The following is a 19,614-nucleotide window of genomic DNA, read 5'->3' as shown; positions in this document are numbered from 1 at the left end:
AATCCTGGAACTCCCTACCTAACAGCACAGTGTTTGTACCTACATTTCAAGGACTGCAGCAGTTCAGAAAGGCAACTCACCACAACCTTCTGAAGGGTAACTAGGGATGGGCAATAAATGCTGGCCTAACTAGTGATGCCCACATCCCGTAAATAAACTTCTTAAAAAAAATAATCCCCAAACCCAGAAGGGTAATTTGGAACAACCGTTTGTGGTGGTGTATGTGGGTTTTTTTGTATAATGTGAGTCGTTGTGTGAACCATTAATAAATAACGTTCATTAACTTGAAAGAAAGACAAAACACACGTCAAAAAGGACTATAATACACTATGACACTTAAGCATACTGTCGACTGTGCACACAATTTTATAGGAAATATCCCTTGGTCTCCAACTACCTACGTTATCTGAAGCTCTGAGACACTCCTTTTCCCAAATAACATCCAACACTATGTAACTTTATGAGCTAAATCCAGCAAATGTTTACCACACACAAATTATGATGGCCATATTTGGGAAATAGTCTGCTTCTTTTGGGAGACTAAATCTGCAACTGCTGCAGTTCTGATCTTAGCTGTCTCTCACTCTTTCCCACAGTTATACTATTTCTTTCCCTTTGATGTTATTTACCCTGTGGAGTCAGCGTATGGTAGGTACATGCAATTTCCTTACCTGTCTTGGAATTTACCACCTCTGTAGCCCCATTGTTTTTTCTGGTCAAATATATAAAATACTTATTTTCTGCTGATAGGTAAATTTGCATCTCATCATTTGTCCAGGCGTTTGCTTTGAATTACGTCCCTTTTTTAATCTTTTTAAATCTTCATTTACTCCACTTCTTTACACAAATGATAAGTGACCTTCCTGTTCATCCTACCAAAATTTAATACCTCACATCTATCTTGTTGACCTTCATTTTTCCAGGTGTTTTCTTTCCTATGCAGTTTTCTGCAATGATATCCATGAAGAATGCCATTTGGGCCATTACCTCTGCAGAAAATGGTGTTGCCCAAATGGACTCCTCCCCCAATGTGTTCTCAACTTCAGCCAATGCTGTTCATCAACTGGCAGCTAAGAGAGTGGCTTCAAACGATTTAGATTCTCATTTATCTTCATTCCTTATGGGAAAGCATTTTCCCTTTTCATTGCCTTCCCTCTCCACTGCCTCCCCTCTCCGCTGTCTCCCCCTCTCCGCTGTCTCCCCCTCTCCGCTGTCTCCCCCTCTCCGCTGTCTCCCCCTCTCCGCTGTCTCCCCCTCTCCGCAGCCTCCCCCTCTCCGCAGCCTCCCCCTCTCCGCAGCCTCCCCCTCTCCGCAGCCTCCCCCTCTCCGCAGCCTCCCCCTCTCCGCAGCCTCCCCCTCTCCGCAGCCTCCCCCTCTCCGCAGCCTCCCCCTCTCCGCAGCCTCCCCCTCTCCGCAGCCTCCCCCTCTCCGCAGCCTCCCCCTCTCCGCAGCCTCCCCCTCTCCGCAGCCTCCCCCTCTCCGCAGCCTCCCCCTCTCCGCTGTCTCCCCCTCTCCGCTGCCACCCCCTCTCCGCTGCCACCCCCCTCCGCTGCCTCCCCTGTCTGCTGCCTTCCACTGTCCGCTGCCTCTCCCTCTCCGCTGTCTCTCCCTCTCCATTGCCTTCCCTCTCTGCTGACTCCCCCCACTCCGCTGTCTCCCCCTCTTTGCTGACTCTCCCACTCCGCTGACTCTCCCTCTCCACTTACTCTCCCTCTCCACTTACTCTCCCTCTCCGCTGACTTCCCCTCTCCGCTGACTTCCCCTCTCCGTTGACACCCCCTCTCCGCTGACTCCCCCTCTCCGCTAACTCCCCCTCTCCGCTAACTCCCCCTCTCCGCTGACTCCCTCTCTCTGCTGCCTCCCGCTCTCCGCTGCCTCCCCACTCCGCTGACTCCCCCTCTCCATATTACATGGTTATAAGTAGGAATTCATGACGGTGGCCTCAATGGTGGCTGGGAAAGCCAGGGGCAAACTCGTCTCATGCATTTCCAGGAATCCTGACCCAATTCTGTGTCAATCAGGCTTTTAACTGCCTGCTGTCAGGCTCTTGTCCTTTTAACAGATGATATCCTGCCTCCAAGAGCTGCCCTCCAATAATGGGGCTGATAGAATTTCAAGCTCAGCAGTGCCACCAGGATTGAGAGCCAAACACGCAAGCCCCAGCAAAGGGAATGTTTGCTGTGGACAATAGGGGGCTTCCTTCGTGGGCCACAGGGTACCCAATCAGGAGAGTCTCCTGGGCTTGTAGGTCGAATGTCGAGATTTGCGGGAAGGGCCCTCAATTACCCACTTAATGGCTTCAGTGGTCTCTGAGAGGGAATGCCACCTACTCTCCCACTGAGCGAATTTCATAACATTGAGAAGGCAGCAAGCAGTCCACCCAACCACCTGCACTCCCAATTCTGCGGGCACTCCACCACCTTCCCCACCACCTCACAGCCCAATTCTGATGGCCCCAATAAATTTCACCCCAAATGTGCAAAATTGATAACATTCTTGGAAATACAATGCATTGAGGTTCCACTGTAATATTAATTTTGTTAAGTAATGACATTCCTGAGATAATTCATTAGTGCATAATGACAATATGCAGATTCAGCTTAATGATTCACCAAGCTGTCCTCTTGGCTGTAGCCAATGATAATAGAGTGACGCACAAGTGCGGTGCATTTCTAGATGTGAGGTGGGTGTGGAGGGGCAGGGTGCAGTGGTGAGAAAGAAATTGAAGATAAATCAACTTGTGCCAGTCCCATAGACCTTCAATTACTGAAACCTACTGTCAAAATCATGCTGAATAATACGGTGATGTGTTTGATGTCCATCTTAGCTGTTGGTGCGTTTCTATTAGTTCCCCTGCAGAGCAGGACAGATAGGACTAGAAAGTATCCCAGGTCCTAAACTTTCACAATGGCTAAAATGAATACATGGTGGCAAATATCCAGCCCAGACAAAAAGTGAGATAAAGCAACACAAAACAACTGTAAACTCCTGCTGTGGAATGTGTTAATAAGTACTGCATTTTAACATCATTCAGACCTTTAGTTTGTAATTGGTTGTTACAAGCACAGTTATTCAGTTGAATTGCTTCTCTTTGCGTACCAAAATTGATGTTACTTATTGTGTAATAGCAGAATACATTCGGCATTTAGAGAAAGGTAGCTGTCAAATCACTGCGGGTAGTGGTTAATGATGCTTGAAAATTCTATTCTTCCAGGTATGACACAATTACCAATCAGTGGGAAACAGTAGCTCCTCTTCCCAAAGCTGTGCACTCTGCAGCTGCAACTGTCTGCGGTGGCAAAATCTACGTGTTTGGTGGCGTGAATGAGGCAGGACGGGCAGCTGGAGTTTTACAGTCATATGTCCTTCAAACAAACACATGGACTTTCATTGAATCACCTATGATAGGTAAAGTTGAAATCCCTGCTAAAGGACCATTGCACAGGTTCCCAAAAGCTGTTTGACATAAGAGGTGTTTGTAGAAAATGTGTTAAATCTTTACTAGATCTGCAGGATGCTAGCAATTTCTTCACTTGAATGTATAACAAAGAGAATGGCCCTGAAATACTGTGTGGATGCTCGTTACCATTTTAAAAAGTTCATATTACAATGTTGTGGTGCTCGATGTTTCTGAGCTTCAGTGCACTGTATTTTTGATGGCATTGTGACAGTAAATCCCCCACAGGGTCAGTTATCCTATCTTTCCATTCAATCTGTTGGGGAAACAGGTGAGGAGATGTTTTATCATTATGCTACCAGTTTCATCAGAAATTATTCATTCATTAGTCCTTCCCAGCCCAAGGCAGTTCATTGGCTCATTATCTGCAGGTCCTTCATCTTCAGCCATTTTCTATAACTTAATAGAATATAACATATGTAGCAAAAAGTAAACAGGAGAGAATAAATGTGCTAAGAATGCAAAATCTTTACATTATGCATCAGAGGGAGGTTTTGGGCAGCTGGTATTCCTTGATCAGAAACCTTGCCTTATTCCATTGTGTAAAACATTTACATATTATACCAAGAGCAGCATTATCATGAATCAATGAAAGGGGAGAATGGAACATATTTTTACAAGTCAGAAAGTACTGAGCTGGATTAGGGCAGCCACTAGCTTTAGAAGAAATGAAAAGAAAGAAAGCCATAGTCTTTTATCAATGTTTCACATGAACACCAATGAGATTTAGCTGGCTAATTACTATCCTTTATCATCCTGTTCAATCATAAGCAGCATTTCAGCCAAATGGATGTTGATTATCCGCTGTATCAGCAGAATACGGGGTAGAATTATACAAAAGAACTTCATTATTATTTAAATAGTCCGTGATTATAATTAATGCATTATGGAAATGAGTTATTTCCTTTCTCTGAATGTTAATCAAGGTTTGTGTTAATTTATTGATAGTGTAAATCAGAAAGCGGCCTGTAAAGTTGCCCGATTCCCCCTCTAATCAGGTCCTAGTCTTGACTGCGCTGCAACAAAGGGGAAGTACTGAGCAGGAGAAAGGCACTTTTCCAACAGGGCAGAGCAGAATTTGAAGGATGAATTATTCAGATCACACCCATGTTCATCTCCAAGTGGCTGATCTCCACTCAGCACCTGTCCACATAGCAGTGTGGTATCTGGAAGATTATAGGCGCAAGCCAGTACTCGTGATTCCACAGTTTCACCTAATCATGAAAAATAATAAGAATACAATTGTCTATTACTTGCTCCACTAAATAAACCTCCAAGTGCAGTCTCCTGAAACTATACTGATCGGAATGCGGTTTTGGAGCTACTAGAAATTGACGGGCGTGATTTACCCAAATGGTAACAGTCCCGTGGCGCAATTAGTCAGGTGTTTCCAGGCACTCGGAGTCCCGAGAAACACCACGCTATGAAACGACCATTCGGGTAGATTGGGGGCCTCAGCGAGGAAGGCCATTTTTTAATGGTATCCTGGTCTGTCGGCTCCGGAGTGACTCCTGAACCCACCCACCCTCCAAGCCACAACTCACCTATAAGTCTCAGGATATAATGATTTTTGTTTTGTTATTGACAAGGTAAGATGAGTGACTGCACTGATATTGTTCCTCAATATCTCATTTAAATGCCTAATAGTGAGGTGCTGATTATTTGAAAATGTTCAAAAATAATAGACTTTTTAGTTCTGTGTATTATTTCTTATAATATATGGTTAGTGTTATGGGTCAGGGTTTAGAGAATCCCAAAGTGTATCATGCAGTTCACCTGACCCACCTGACCCAAAAAGACAGAGACACACCCAAGCTTTTCTCAAAGTGAAACTAAAAAGCAGAACCAGAGCTCAGCTCCACTCACTCTGACATCATTGCAGTAATATGAGCAGCCAAACATTTCTTAAAGGTACCTTTCTTAAACACCCATTTCTGAAAGGTACTCTCACATGACATTAGCTACCATTAAACCGCACATATTCTATCAAAATTATTACCGTGCATTAAGATGAATCATCAGGCAAGAATATGCATATGGAAAATACCAGAGGACCAATTTAATGATAAGGAGCTAATGATGAGTCTCACTCACCAGCTGTGCATATTGTGAAATCACCGAAAGAGGCTTTCTGAATTCTACTCCAAATTTCAGGGGCAGGGCAATTGATTTTCTTGGAGGGGAGGTTCCCATATTTCTGTATCCTCTTGTATATATTTGTAATAAGGAAACAACAGTGATTCGAATGCCTGTCTGAGGATAATTACCAATTTGATGTGCTGTGTTCCAAGCTGGCTTGAAAATTTAAGTTCTCATAGATGCATCAAAACCTCTTTAGAATCTTATTGACCTTTTTCCGCTTTCCTCTACATGGATCAAATTCCGTGAGGCTTGTCATGCTCTGAAGGGCCAAGTTTACCTTCAAATGACTGATGTAAATGAGGCAATAATGCAAAAGAAAATGAGTTTATTTTACTGCTCTGTTTTGTGCCTCTGTTCCATAATTCTTCAAAGGGGCCGATCACTAAGCAGGAAAACATTTGCTTCAGGCAGTTGGTACCTTTTAATATGCAAATTGGCATCTTGAGACCTGCACAGAACCCAACTGTGCATTTTGGACAGGAGCAAATCAATGTCTTGGTTTAACCCACCCGCCCACCGCATCCCTCCCAACCACCCCCAACCAAAATGTTCTTTTCTCTAAAGAAGCAAATTGTGCAGGGGTATAAAATGATGCCACTGTCAATCTGTTGAGTCCACTAAGGACTAAATTCACCCCATTGTAATTTTAATATTTGCTAACTCACTATTTATTACCAGTTTCATATCAGAAATTTTGCTATCACTGATTTATTTCAATAAATTCATGGGTTTCATCCATTATTTTTGTTGGAAAGAGTTTTTAGTACCGTAGGGATTTCAACAGAAACATGCATCAAATGCACTAGAAAGCAAAACACATTGTGTTATAAGATACTATATTCCTAATTCTTGGCTCATTTCAAAATAACATGGGTCTAAATTTTTTTGGAATGATTAAGGAAAATTCCACATGTAATAAATTTATTTAAAGTGATTTATTTTGTTCTATTCACAGATAACAAGTACGCTCCTGCAGTTACTGTCAATGGTTTTGTCTTTATTCTTGGAGGTGCCTATGCCAGAGCTACTACTATCTATGATCCTGATAAGGGCAATATCAAAGCAGGGCCCAACATGAATCACTCAAGACAATTCTGCAGGTATGAATAATCAGACACCACAGCCTCTTAATACTTCCTCGCATAAGCAAAGCTATTCAACTGAAAAATTTAAAATTTAGTTCCGTTGCCGTCAGCATCTTTTATTTTCCTCAACAATTTAGTATAAGTAATTGTTGTCAGTCAGAGTATAAGTTTAGCTTTGTATTATTGAAATTCTGTACCACCATTAAACATTTACTTTCAGTTCAGGTCAAAGTACAATGCTTGGTACCTGAATTGCTCTGAGTACCTGAGTAAGGATCTTGACCTGATTCAGAAAACTTCCAACACCCAGTCTCAACTCTCATTGAACACTATCTGCCTTCAAAAATTGGATTTTCACTGATCCTTAGCAAGGCTTAATAAATCGCGCAAAATAAAAGGCCAATATGTCCAGTTGCAACCATCAAACATCAATCTCCTGTCACATTAATAGAGGCTGACTGACAGTAGCCATGTGGATTTCATAACCCCAATTCCCCAGGATTTAATACCCAAGTACCATCTGCACAGGGAAATTGGGTGCTTATATGTTGTCTATAGTTAGAACCTGAATTTTCTGCAGGACGTTTCAAGCAATTCCACTTGAAGGTGACGCATCAAAGTAAGTTGCATGCAAATAAATATCAGGACATGTATAATTCAGATTTCTATCTCTAATATTGGGTGCAGTTCAGAGACAATTGCTCCCCAAAATAACCTGGGACCATAGCTTCCAGAGTTGCCATTTAAGGAGTTTTTGTCTTAAAGAGATAGACTGTATTTGACAAGAGAGCCAAAAATAGCTTTACAACTTCAGAAATTGTATAAAGCTGTAACTAATATCTCACTCCCTAATAAACACCATGGCCTGAATTTTACACTTCCCCAAGGAGCGAGGGGTGTGTAAAATTGCATGGACAGGGGTGTGGGGGGGGTGTAAAATTGCATGGACAGGGGTGGGGGGGGGTGTAAAATTGCATGGACAAGGTTCCACCAGCAACCAACCTGGAAGCAATTTTAAGAAACTTTAAAGTGGGGCAGGCAGGTGCTTGAGGAGAGGTGGGGGGTGTGGGGGGGGGGGCACTCACCCTTGACCCATGACCCAATTAAGGCCATTAAGTGACCACTTCCCACCCAGCCTCGATTTTTAGGCTAGCAGGCAAATAGCAGATTAGGGGGAATGAAAGAATGTAGAAACCTACATCTCTGGCTTGAACGTCGAGGGGTGTCTCCATTAGAAGCCACTGCTGATGGTGAGCATCCTCCTGTGAAGGCCCAGAGACCTCCTGACTTCCCTCACCCGGGCCTTCTCTTCACCATGACCTCCTACCATTTAACTGGCCTCCATGGCCCGACACTCAGTGCCTCTTTCGGCCATTGCAGCCATCTCTAAAGCGAGACTTCCTCCAGATGACGATGGAAATCCCACCTGCTGCCAATCAACGCTTGATGGAGCATAAAATGGTCCCAGGCTTGATGGAGTCAGAGGGAACATATCCCCATATTTGGTGTAGTGGTTTCCCCTCCTCGTTGCAAGGTGGCTTAAGCAACAAGCATAAGCCACCTTGTCATTTGCTGAAGATATTCCATCTGACCGTCTTCTGCTCTCACATGCATCACCAGCAAAGGACAGAACTCCTCATTCCACCTTTCATTACAATTGCTCCATCTCACATCCCATAAGAAGAATCATCCAAATCAAACCTCACTTTCCTCTGAACCTCAAACCTGTCTGTACACATATTTCTTTTTCCTGATAATAGAAAAGTGTTTGAGCTCCAACATTGATTCTTCAGGATGCTAAATCTCTCTGATCCACGTTTTGCAATCCATTCACATGCAATCATACTTGTAAGTGAGCTGACATTAACAGGAGACTGGGAGGTTCGACTAAGCTATCCCTCGGGAACTTCATATGTTGGGAATTAATTGATCCTTGAGGCAGTGTTCCTAAGTAATTTGGAGTATGGTGTTTACATTTACTTCTATCGGATCTGATGTTGCAGCTGCTTTTCTCATTAAGGCTTTATTATCATTTCTTCAGCACTTTGTTTATTAATTAGGTTGACTATGGGAACAGGTAGCATTTGGGAATTTTACATCTATGAAGCTGGGGTCAAATACATTTTAAGCACGGTCTTAAACTAAGTTACAGTGAAAAGACCCTTCAGACAATTTGTTCATACCCTTCCACAATATAGACCCTACTGTTTTCCCATTAAAGTTTTTAGTGCCTGCGCAAGTTCACAGCATTTTGATACTTCCTCAGCACTGCCCCAAAATATGAACCCACAACCAAAGTCTTCTGTTCGGAGTGTGAGTGCTAGCAATTGAGCCTAACTAATGCACAGCATTTGAGAGTCTTGGAGGATTTCTACACCACTGTAACTCAAGTAGCCTTCTTGGAGATGCCTGGTTTCTACAGTGAGTCGAGTGATTTAACGACGATCTACGATGCCTTTTTCCGAGGCTCTCTTACACTGTACCTTTTTCATAGAATTTACAGTGTAGAAGGAGGCCATTCAGCCCATCGAGTCTGCATCGGCTCTTGGAAAGAGCACCCCACTAAGATCAACACCTCCACCCTATCCCCATAACCCAGTAACCCCACCCAACACCAAGGGCAATTTTGAACACTTAAGGGCAATTTATCATGGCCAATCCACCTAACCTGCACATCTTTGGACTGTGGGAGGAAACCGGAGCACCCGGAGGAAACCCACGCACACATGAGGAGATGTGCAGACTCCGCACAGGCAGTGACCCAAGCCGGAATTGAACCTGGGACCCTGGAGCTGTGAAGCAATTGTGCTATCCACAATGCTACCGTGCTCAGATTGTCACTCTCGCCATTAACCGGTTACACTTTTTCATGCCACATTTTTCTCTTGCATACCACTGGCATGGGTAGCGCCAGCCACTGGTACCCCTGCCAGCATAGACAAGTGCCGGGACCAGAGGCCCCTGCGGTGCCAGGCACCGATGGGGCCAGTGGTGCGGTGCAGATGGCAGAGTGCCGGGGGAAGGACCAGAGTTGGGTCTGGGGATAGGAGAGGAGGAAGGGGTGGAGGGGGACATGCAGTGCAGGCTGGGATCACCATGTAGCCCGGTGGACCTGGTTGGGCACGGGTTTACGCCCCATGCTAGCATGCTAATCCCCTGCAGACAATGGATTTCGGTATCCAACCAGGAATGGTTGGCATCTGCCTTGTTACCACAACTCTGGCGGATACACTGAGGCTTCACCTGCAGCAGTGGAACATGCCCCAGAGGATCAGGAGCCAGCTAGTGAGGATGGAGAACCGGCTGCCCAACAGGCCGAGGAGGAGGTTGGAAGGAGGTGCCAAATCAGGTCTTGTGTGGACTGGCAGCGCCTGTCATTCGAGGACCTGCAGACCAGGCGTGTTGCCGAAGACTCCAGCTGAGCAGGAAGACCATACGGCATATCCGCTGCATCATGGTGTATCTGGGCAGACACCGGAAGTCGCACAACGTGTGCACCAGGGCCACCATGCATTGGACACTCCAATCATCACCAGGTTCACCGACTATGGGGCCTGGCCGACGGCAGCACGGACATTTTGTCCCAACCCCCCACTCTCGGCAATCACCCCCTCCCATGTCCACCCTCTGAGCCCTGGGTTAGTAGCATCAGCGGGTCTGGTCCATGCAATGAAAGGTGATGATGACCCGCTCTGCAATGAGCTCTAGTACTCCGCATCGTCCGGCAACTTCTGACTCCGACCCATGGTAGCACTTTCCACCGTCCGCCCGGGTGATCCCTGCATGCGAGCTGGCCATTCCATCACACAATTCCACCGATGCCTTGGGGCAGTGGAGGTAGGGATGGGGCCTGGGGCCAGATTCGGGGCGATGTGCAGTGGCTGACCTGGGACCCGGGCCTGTGACCACCTCCGGCGGCCCCCCAGCTCCCGTCTCTCTGCAGCCAGCCCAGCCCAACCTATCCTGCACACCCTTCTGACAGAGCGAGGTAGTTTGGAACGTTTATGAACAGCTGCTTATTGCAAACATGTTTCTACAGGTTTGTGCCCTTGCCCCTATCGCTATCGTATGTGCTGCACCCGTGCCAACATAACTGAAGTCTAATTTTCTGGCCTTATGGGCTTTAAAGCTAAGTCTAGGTGGTACCTCTGGGGTGGAGGCAGCCTGCTGCTGATCCCACCCTGTGTCCTGGGTCCCCTTTGGCGGCCAACCTCTGGAGCAACTGGGCCTGGACAGGCCCGGCAGTCTTTGGGTGTCCCAGGTTGCGTGGTGTCACCCTGCTCTGCCCGTTGCCTATTGGATGAACCAGGGATGGGGGAGAGAGGGGTCTGAGGCATTCTTGTGTTTCGGCACCTCCCCTGTGGGGGGGTCACTGGCATAGAATCCATCACCACCTCCTCTTCTCGGGGTGCCCTTGGGAAAGGGATGCAGTCAGTGAGCTCAGGGGGCTCCCCCATCACCTGGAGCTGTCAGCCCTGGAGGCCCATTCTTGACTCAACCAGGGTCTCAGTGCTTGTGCCTCGAGCACAGGGACTGGGTCACCTCTCTCTCTGGGACTATGCCACTTCTCTCTGGGGCTGGCTCAGGTCACCCAGCACACAGACAATGCCATTGACGCCTGTAGCCATGACCCTTTGTGAATCAGCCAAGCTCTGGAGTGCTGCAATATGCAGGTGGCTCTGGTACATAGTTGCCTGTGTCATGTACCTTGGCCACCAACCACACAGAATGTCTTAGGCCTTGGACATCTTGACCCATGGCACCGAAGGCTTCTACTGCCGGCGCCACCTGTTCAGTGTTGGCTGGGTGGTACGCATGGTCGGCACCTGCAGGTACTGGATGGTTGTTGACACCCCCTCATGTAGTCCCTGGCTCTGTGTCTGCATCTCCAGCATCGATGGGACCACCCTTTCCAGATGCCCAAGACACGTCTGGATGGCAGCTGGTCCCTGGGGTCGGGCTGCCCTCTGACCGTCCACCCCCTCAGGTGCTCCTACCTCCACCTAATGTGCTGCTGCACGTGTGGTACGCATCTGATAATGCTACAGGAGCCTCTTCACTGTACTGCCCAACCGATTGAGGGTCTTGGAGACAGCTGTGATGGAAAGTTGGTGTCGTCCCTGAATTGGTGCTGGATGTCGCGGGCTGGCATTTGGGGACTCTCGTCACTGTCCGGTCCCGCCTCGTCGCTCGATGTGTCCTGGGGTTGTGGCCGGGGACGGGGCCAGCAGAAGGGCCTGCCTCATCGAAAGACACAAGACATGGCACATGATTGGATCGCCGCGGGGGAGGAGGGGGTGGGGTCCTTTGGGGGGGGGGGGGGTGCTGGGGTGAGGGCGGTGGGTGGGGGGGTAGTGCGACGCATACCATAGAGACACCCAACTCAGTGGGGTTCATTTGGTTCCCCAATGCCAACCTCCGCCTCAGCGACTGCTCGCACTCTGGACCCACTGACCAGGTCCAACGCCTGCCGCTCCGCAGTGGTGAGGGGCCGCAGCTCCAGCGGCCCCCCTCCATTCTGGTCTCTCCCTCACTCTGCAGCTGTGGGCCATCTTCTCCTAGCAGGGAGAGGGATGGGGCAGGGAGAGACTGTAAATGCGCAGTGTGAGGCAGTCGGACGCGGACGGTATGGGTGTTGGAATGTGGTGCAGTGTGGGGTGTGAGCAGACTGCCGGCGGGTGGGGTTCTGTCACCCTCTGGGTGGGGGGGTACAGGTGTGTGGGGCTGGGGTTGGTGCCAGGGGCATGGTACTGGTTACTCACCCTGGCTGCCCTGAGGAGATCATGCAGCTTTTTATGGCACTGCTGGCTGGTCTTGGTGGTGGGGGTCCATGGCACTCACGGCCTCTCCACCTGAGCCCAGGCCCGGAGTACAGCGGCGGATGGCAGCCTCCTGCCCATCCCAGGGAACAGAGTGTCGTGCCTCTTCTCCACGATATCCAGCAGGGTCTCGAGCTCCACATCGATGAAACGGTGTGCCACTCTTCGGGGTGCCATCTTCTTGGCTGGAATGAGTGTGTTTGGGGAGTGGAGTGGCTCTGTGTGGCTGCAGCTTGTCAGGTTCTCAAGTGCCAATTCTGGCCCTGGCGAATCGGACACCGTCATGCATTGGAGGTCCAAACTCAGTCCTCTGGTCAATAGTCAACACGAAAGCAAAGGGATTGCAATTGTACTCTGCAGCATTGAATCAAATGCACTAATATAGTTTTAAACTACGTATGTAAAAAAACAACAGTCTTAACAAATACAACATTTCATATTTTACTCAACATGATTCCAAGGCACAAACTTTGATTCAATCTATTTTCCTACGTAGCTCAACCTTATCTTGCTTGTGGTGCAACCTTCTGATTAAAATGTTTTCAATTGTAAATATTAACCTTGCGACTTGAAGCCTCCAATTATTCTTGCCAGCTAGCCGTTCCTCTGAGATTCAGTATATATTTTTTAAAAGTTCAGTTACATATACAAAAAAAGCACTGAAGTTAAATATTTTTGTGAGCCTTTACTCAGCATTGTACCATTTAAAAATACTGTGTTCTGTGAGTGAAGTTGGAAAATGATTTGAGGAAAACCATGCAGTGGATGTTACAATGCATGTAAGCACAGGATATCAAAATTCTGTTCAAGTGATCACTTAATAGTCGATTATTTTTCAAATGACCTAGTTAGTATTGAAAATAAAATCTAAGATCTGAGCAATCAATAATGTTGTAAATCTAATTACCTATTTTGTAATAATCAAAAGAAATATGACACTTTGCACAGAAACCATCGCAATCACATTTCTATGTATTTCTGAAAGAAACATTATTATTTTAAACAATGATCAGCACAGTGATTCCATTACTACTAGTTGTTTCGTACTCCTTGGCAACAGTGACTTTAATACAAACATAGTGCGTTAATCACCTCTGACTTTCCCCCAATTATTCAAAATAGTCTTGAATGTATAAAGCATTTTATGCGGCTCAAATAAATCATTCTGACATCTCAAGAGATTGCTTTATAATAGGGTATTATTTAAACTTCTCCAACAAGAACTACAATTTTAACTTTTCGGCAGTTTTTTTGTACAATTCATTTTCAGCCAATGATTGGTGAGCAGATGGCCTTGTGAAAGATAATACAACATGAACCCCTTTCAATAGAAGATCAAGTGCATTTTTCAAGTTTTAACAAACGCCATGAAAGAGAAAAGAGCACTTGATGTGTGTTAGGGCAGTTATTTTCAAACTCAGGGTCGCGGGCGGGCGTTGGGAGGGTTGCGGAGCTATCTGTCGCGGCGTTCCCGAAGCAGTGCCCAAAGGATGCGACCGGCTTTTAAAAGTGCCGGCCGCGACCAACTTTCGAGAATGTCGGCTATCCCACGCATGCGTGCTCCCTCAGCCGGATGTAGCAGTGCGCAGGCCCGGAGCCCAGCTAGGCAGACCACCTCCTCAGTATGTCAGTGCTCTGTTCCAGGAGCAGATTTATGTATTTTTAAAATCGATTTGTCTTCCCGCCAGAAGAGGCAGCCAAGAGCAGGTCGCGCACCCGGTACACTGACGTCGTGTACTCTAGGTGCAAAATTACTGAGGACAGCTTCCTCCGCTTTGTAGCTGCCAGCAAGCAAGCAACAGGACCAGTTGAAGAACTGAAGATGGATCTTTTTGGATTAAGAAGGAGAGGGCCAGAGACACAAACAGGCCAGGATTTCAACTGAATCTGCGGGGAGAGCTTTGCAGGATAGTCCACAGCAGGCCAAAGCAGTACTGGTGTGAGCTCCAGGACCTCTGATGAACAACTTGTCGTGTTGGGTGCTCTGCTACACAGACAAACCAACACGGTTGCGGAAGGTACAACTCAGTTTTATTACTAACAATATTAACATTTGTAAACTGGTTACTGTGATTCGTTCATTACCCTCTAACCTGTGGACCCAGCCCTAACACTATCTTGGAGAGGCACTCAGCACATGGTGTATGTCTGAGTGGCTTGCTGTGAGCTCTGTGCCCTGAGCTGTCTCCTGCTGGAATGAATCGGAAGTGTTGTGTTCCCCGTTTTATAGTGTGTCTGCTCTTGCTTGTGATTGGCTGTGATGTTGCGTATGTATTGATTGGTCCGTTGATCTGTCGATCAGTGTGTATGTGTGTTTGCACCATAATGTTTATCTGAATATCATGACATCCCCCCTTTTTTACAAGAATATGTGCCTATGTGGTAATCAATATAGATGTGTACTGAGTGCAGCTGAATGTATGTGTGTGCAATATCTACAACATGTACATGAGGCTAAACTATATACATAGGAAGGTGTCAGGTGCAACATAGCAACGAGGTTGTACCATCAACAAAACAAGGCTTCCCGGTCGTCTGTATCTTCGGTCTGTATATCGTCCGGGTATGATTCGGAGTATGAAGGCTGAATGGTCCGCACGTCCCTGCGAGGCTGTCGGAATTGGGGAGCGTTGGCAGGTTGAGCTGCTCGGCAGCAGGCAGCGTAGTGGCCCATCTTGCCACAGCGGAGGCATTGTCGGTTCTTTGCCTGACATTGCCGCTTTAAATGTGCGGATCCACAGTTGCCGCACGTCGTGACGTCATGGCGTTCGTTGCGCTATCGCGCATGCGCAGTTCGGTCCTGCGTAGAGCGCGCCTGGGCGTCATGTCCCTCTGCGTCAACGTCTCTTTTGGCGCGTACAAGCACGGTAGGCCGTGAAAAGCGCACAAAATGGCCGCCCTCGTCCGGGCCGGGAGGAACTCGAAGGACTAGACCCGCTCGGCCTTGTACGTCCCCTGGCCTGCCGATTCAGCCACGTAGGACCCCTGCCATGCCGATTCGGCCGCTTGGAATTGGTAGTAGCGGCTGGTCGCGTTTTCATGGAGGACGCAGGCTTCGATGGCGGTGGCTAGGGTGAGACTTTTTATCTTGAGGAGCTGCTGGCGTAGGGCGCCCGAGGTGACCCCAAAAACTATCTGGTCCCGAATCATGGAATCGGAGGTGGCCTCGTAACCTCAGGACTGCGCGAGGATACGGAGGTGTGTAAGGAAAGATTGAAAAGGCTCATCCTTACCCTGCAGGCGCTGCTGGAAGAGGTACCTCTCGAAACTCTCATTTACCTCGACGCTGAAGTGTTGCTCGAGTTTGAGAAGGACCGTCTTGTACTTCGTCTTGTCCTCACCTTCCGCGAACACCAGGGAGTTGTAGATGTGGATGGCGTGTTGCCCTGCGTGGAAAGGAGGAGGGCGATTTTCCTGGTGTCTGAAGCATTCTCCCTTTCTGTGGCTTCTAGGAAGAACTGGAAGCGCTGTTTGAACAACTTCCAGTTAACGCCGAGGTTTCCAGCGATTTGGAGCGGCTGCGGCGGGCTGATGGTGTCCATGGCGCAGGATGGCGGATTCCTGAGGATGCGTAGGTAGGTCTCACAGGTATTGGGTTCCAATCCTGGTACTATGTCGTGTTGGGTGCTCTGCTACACAGACAAACCAACACGGTTGCGGAAGGTACAACTCAGTTTTATTACTAACAATATTAACATTTGTAAACTGGTTGCTGTGGTTCGTTCATTACCCTCTAACCTGTGGACCCAGCCCTAACACTATCTTGGAGAGGCACTCAGCACATGGTGAATGTCTGAGTGACTTGCTGTGATCTCTGCCCTGAGCTGTCTCCTGCTGGAATGAATCGGAAGTGTCGTGTTCTCCGTTTTATAGTGTGTCTGCTCTTGCTTGTGATTGGCTGTGATGCTGCGTGTGTATTGATTGGTCTGTTGATCTGTCCATCAGTGTGTATGTGTGTTTGCACCATGATGTTTATCTGAATACCATGACACAACCCATACAGAAATGTTACATTGAATGACAAAGCAAGTGAGATCATGAGGACCAAGCAGGCTCACCTGTGCAATTAAAGGTAAGCGAAAATGGTGGGTTGCAAAGTTCGGGCGACGCGGGTTGCGAAGTTGGTAAAAATGGGTCCCCTGGTAATAAAGTTTGAAAAAACACTACGTTAGGGTACCAACAGGAGAGTTTTGGATGAGCTTAAGGTTATAAGGATGCAAGGTGGGAATCTAGATTCTACTCTAGCCAAGTACGGAGATAATAAAAGCATGGATGAGGATTTCAACAGCCAGGTGAGCTGAAGCATAGGTGAAAATATGCAATGCCATGGAGGTGTAAGTAGGTGATCGTGTGATGGTGAAGATATGGGGTCAGAAGCTCAGATCGGGGTCAGATAGCTCACCAGCATTGTGAATTGTCTGCTTCAACCTCAGACAGTGACCAGGAAGAGGGATAGAATTGGTGGCTAGGGAACAAGTTTATAGCAGGGAAGGAAGATAATGGCATCACTCATCCCAATGTTAAAAATGGAGGATATTTCTGCTCATCAGGTTTTGGACGTCAGGCAAACAGCATGACAAGTCCGACTCAATGGAGAGTACACAAAAGGTGGCGTTCCCCAAAGCTAGGCCTAATGCATTTTTTTTTGGTGTTTATAAATTATTAGGATATTTATTTGACTGTTATACCAAATTTGGAGGTGTGGCAAACAGTGATGATGATATCAATTGACTACAACAGGACATAGATTTGACATGTGGAAGACTGAATTTAATAGAGAAGAGTGAGGTGACGTGCTTTGTGAGGGGAAAGGGGCCGTCCTTCCCGGGGCTGCCACCTCCGGTGCCACAGGATAGCTTGCTGTCTGAAGAAGACATTGGGGAGGGGAGAGTGTCCGACATCTATGGAGAGCTGATGGAGAGGGAGGGCGTGCCGGTTTAGGAGATTAGGCGTAAATGGGAGGAGGAGTTGGATGGGAAAGTGAGGGCCGGGCTGTGGAAGGAGGCCCTACGGAGGGTCAACGCTTCCTCGTCGTCTGCAAGGTTAAGCCTCATCCTATTTAAGGTAGTGCATAGGGCCTACATAATGGCTGAGAGGATGAGCTGGTTCTTTGCAGGAGTGGAGGGGGTGGAGGTTAGATTTGGGCGGTCTGAGGAGGAGAATCACATCCACATGTTCTGGGTGTGTCCAAAGCTGAGGGGGTTCTGGCAGAGGTTTTCAGATGTTATTTCCAAAATTCTGGGTGTAGGGGAGTCCAGAGGTAGCGATGTTTGGAGTGTCGGAGGATCAATGAGTTCAGGTGGGGAGAGTGGCCGATGTCTTGGCCTTTGCCTCCCTGATAGCCCGAAATTGTATTTTGTTGAGCTGGTGGGACTCGGAGCCTCCAATGGTGAGGGCGTGGATGAGCGGCCTGGCAGAATTCCTGCACTTGGAAAAGATTACGTTTGTCTTTTGGGGAGCGGAGGAGGGGTTCACCTGGAGGTGAAAGCCGTTTATTGACTTCTTTGAAGTGAATTAAGGCGTCAGCGGTGGGTAGGGAGGTGATTAGAGGTTTTTCCTGATCTTCCTTTGTCTTGCGGGGGGGGGGGGGGGGAGAGAGATAAGGGGAGGAAACTAAGGGGATGGCAAGAGCTTTTGGGCTTGTTATCAGGGGTTGCGTTTGGCCTGTGTTTTGGTATCTGTGGTTCTCTGGCTTTTCGATATTTCTATATATATATATATATATATATGCAAAATGCCTTCAATAAGAATGTTTTTTAAAAAGAGGCATAGGAAAGGCACAATATGGATTTAATTGTACAGTTAAAAAATGTTTACCAGGACAGATGGACCTAGAGGTTCATATGCATAGATCTTTAAAGGTGGCAAGGCATTTTGAGAGAGTTGTTGGCAAAGCATATAGGATCTTGGCCTTCATAAATAGAGGTATTGAGTACAAAAGCAGAAAAGCTACACTGATCCTTTATAAAGCTCAGGTTAGACCAGAATTATATCCAGTCTGGTCACTGTACTTTAAGAAGGACCTGGAAGTGGGGCAGAGCAGATTTAAAAGGGAGCAGAAGAAATTTACCATATTGGTTCAAGGGATAAAGGAATTTAGATACAAGTTTATGTTGGAGAAACTGGAGCTAATCTCCTTGGAGCAAAGAGGATTGTGATGTACAAGATTACAACAGATTTAGACAAGATGGACAAAGAAAAGCTGTTCCCATTAGCTGATCATACAATGAACATGGGGTACAGATTTAAGTTTTGACCTGGAGTTGCAGTTGGTGTGAGAAATAACTTTTTCATACAGCAAATGGCTGAGTAATGACTTGGAACTTGCTACCAACAACGTTGGTGGGAATTTGAGATGATCAATGATTTCAAATGGAATATGGATGGGCACTTGAAAGAAATACACTTGCAGGGCTGTTGGGGTAGAGTGGAAGAATGAGACTGACTGGATTGCTGTATTGAGAACCAGCATGAATTGAATGGCCTCCTGTGCTGTAATGACTTAACTACCAGTGAGGTTGACCTGGAAATCATCAGTGTACATTTGGAACCTGACAATATGTTTTTGGATATCACTGAGGGACAGTATATAGATGAAAAATAAGTGGAGATCAAAGATAGATGCACATCTTTGGACTGTGGGAGGAAACCCACGCAAACACTGAGAATGTACAAACTCCTCACAGTCAACCAAGGCCGGAATTGAAATGTGTCCCTGGTGCTGTGAGGCAGCAGTGTTGTACCACTGTACCACTACACCGCTTATCACTCCCCTTGCCCAACTTACCCATTTGCCACTTCCTCTCCCGGCTCTTGCGTTTGCCACTTCCCTCTCCCAAATCTCACGCTCAGCACTCCCCCTTCTCATCTCTCCAGCTTGCCACTTCCCTCTCGCGCTTGCCACTTCCCTCTCCCAACTCTACAGCTTGGCAGTAGGGTGAGCAAGGAAAATAGTAAGCTGGAGGGAGTGAAGGGTCTCGAGATTTGCAGACAAAGCAACAATTTTTTTGTTAAGTAAGTGAAGATGCACTGTAACCATGATGAAATTAAAAGTTATGTTTATTTGTGACACAATGAGGAGCACTTTTTGTACATGTGCTAATGCAGTTAC

At 47.1% G+C, this 19,614-nt stretch overlaps 1 protein-coding gene across 5 annotated transcripts in view; it reads left to right on the top strand.

Annotated features, from left to right (window-relative positions):
• LOC140410584 (kelch-like protein 29) overlaps positions 1 to 19,614 on the top strand; it is a 598,914-nt gene that overhangs the window by 537,114 nt on the left and 42,186 nt on the right. For all 5 annotated transcript variants that reach the window (XM_072498865.1, XM_072498864.1, XM_072498863.1 and 2 more), the window contains 2 exons: positions 3,215 to 3,408; positions 6,555 to 6,699. In XM_072498865.1, the coding sequence (XP_072354966.1) occupies positions 3,215 to 3,408; positions 6,555 to 6,699 (339 nt within the window). The remainder of the gene's footprint in view (positions 1 to 3,214; positions 3,409 to 6,554; positions 6,700 to 19,614) is intronic.

The sequence above is a fragment of the Scyliorhinus torazame genome, chromosome 4, assembly GCF_047496885.1.
Source record: "Scyliorhinus torazame isolate Kashiwa2021f chromosome 4, sScyTor2.1, whole genome shotgun sequence".
Taxonomy (NCBI): domain Eukaryota; kingdom Metazoa; phylum Chordata; class Chondrichthyes; order Carcharhiniformes; family Scyliorhinidae; genus Scyliorhinus; species Scyliorhinus torazame.
Note: the sequence above shows the minus strand (reverse complement) of the source record. Positions and strands in the feature narration are given on the sequence as shown.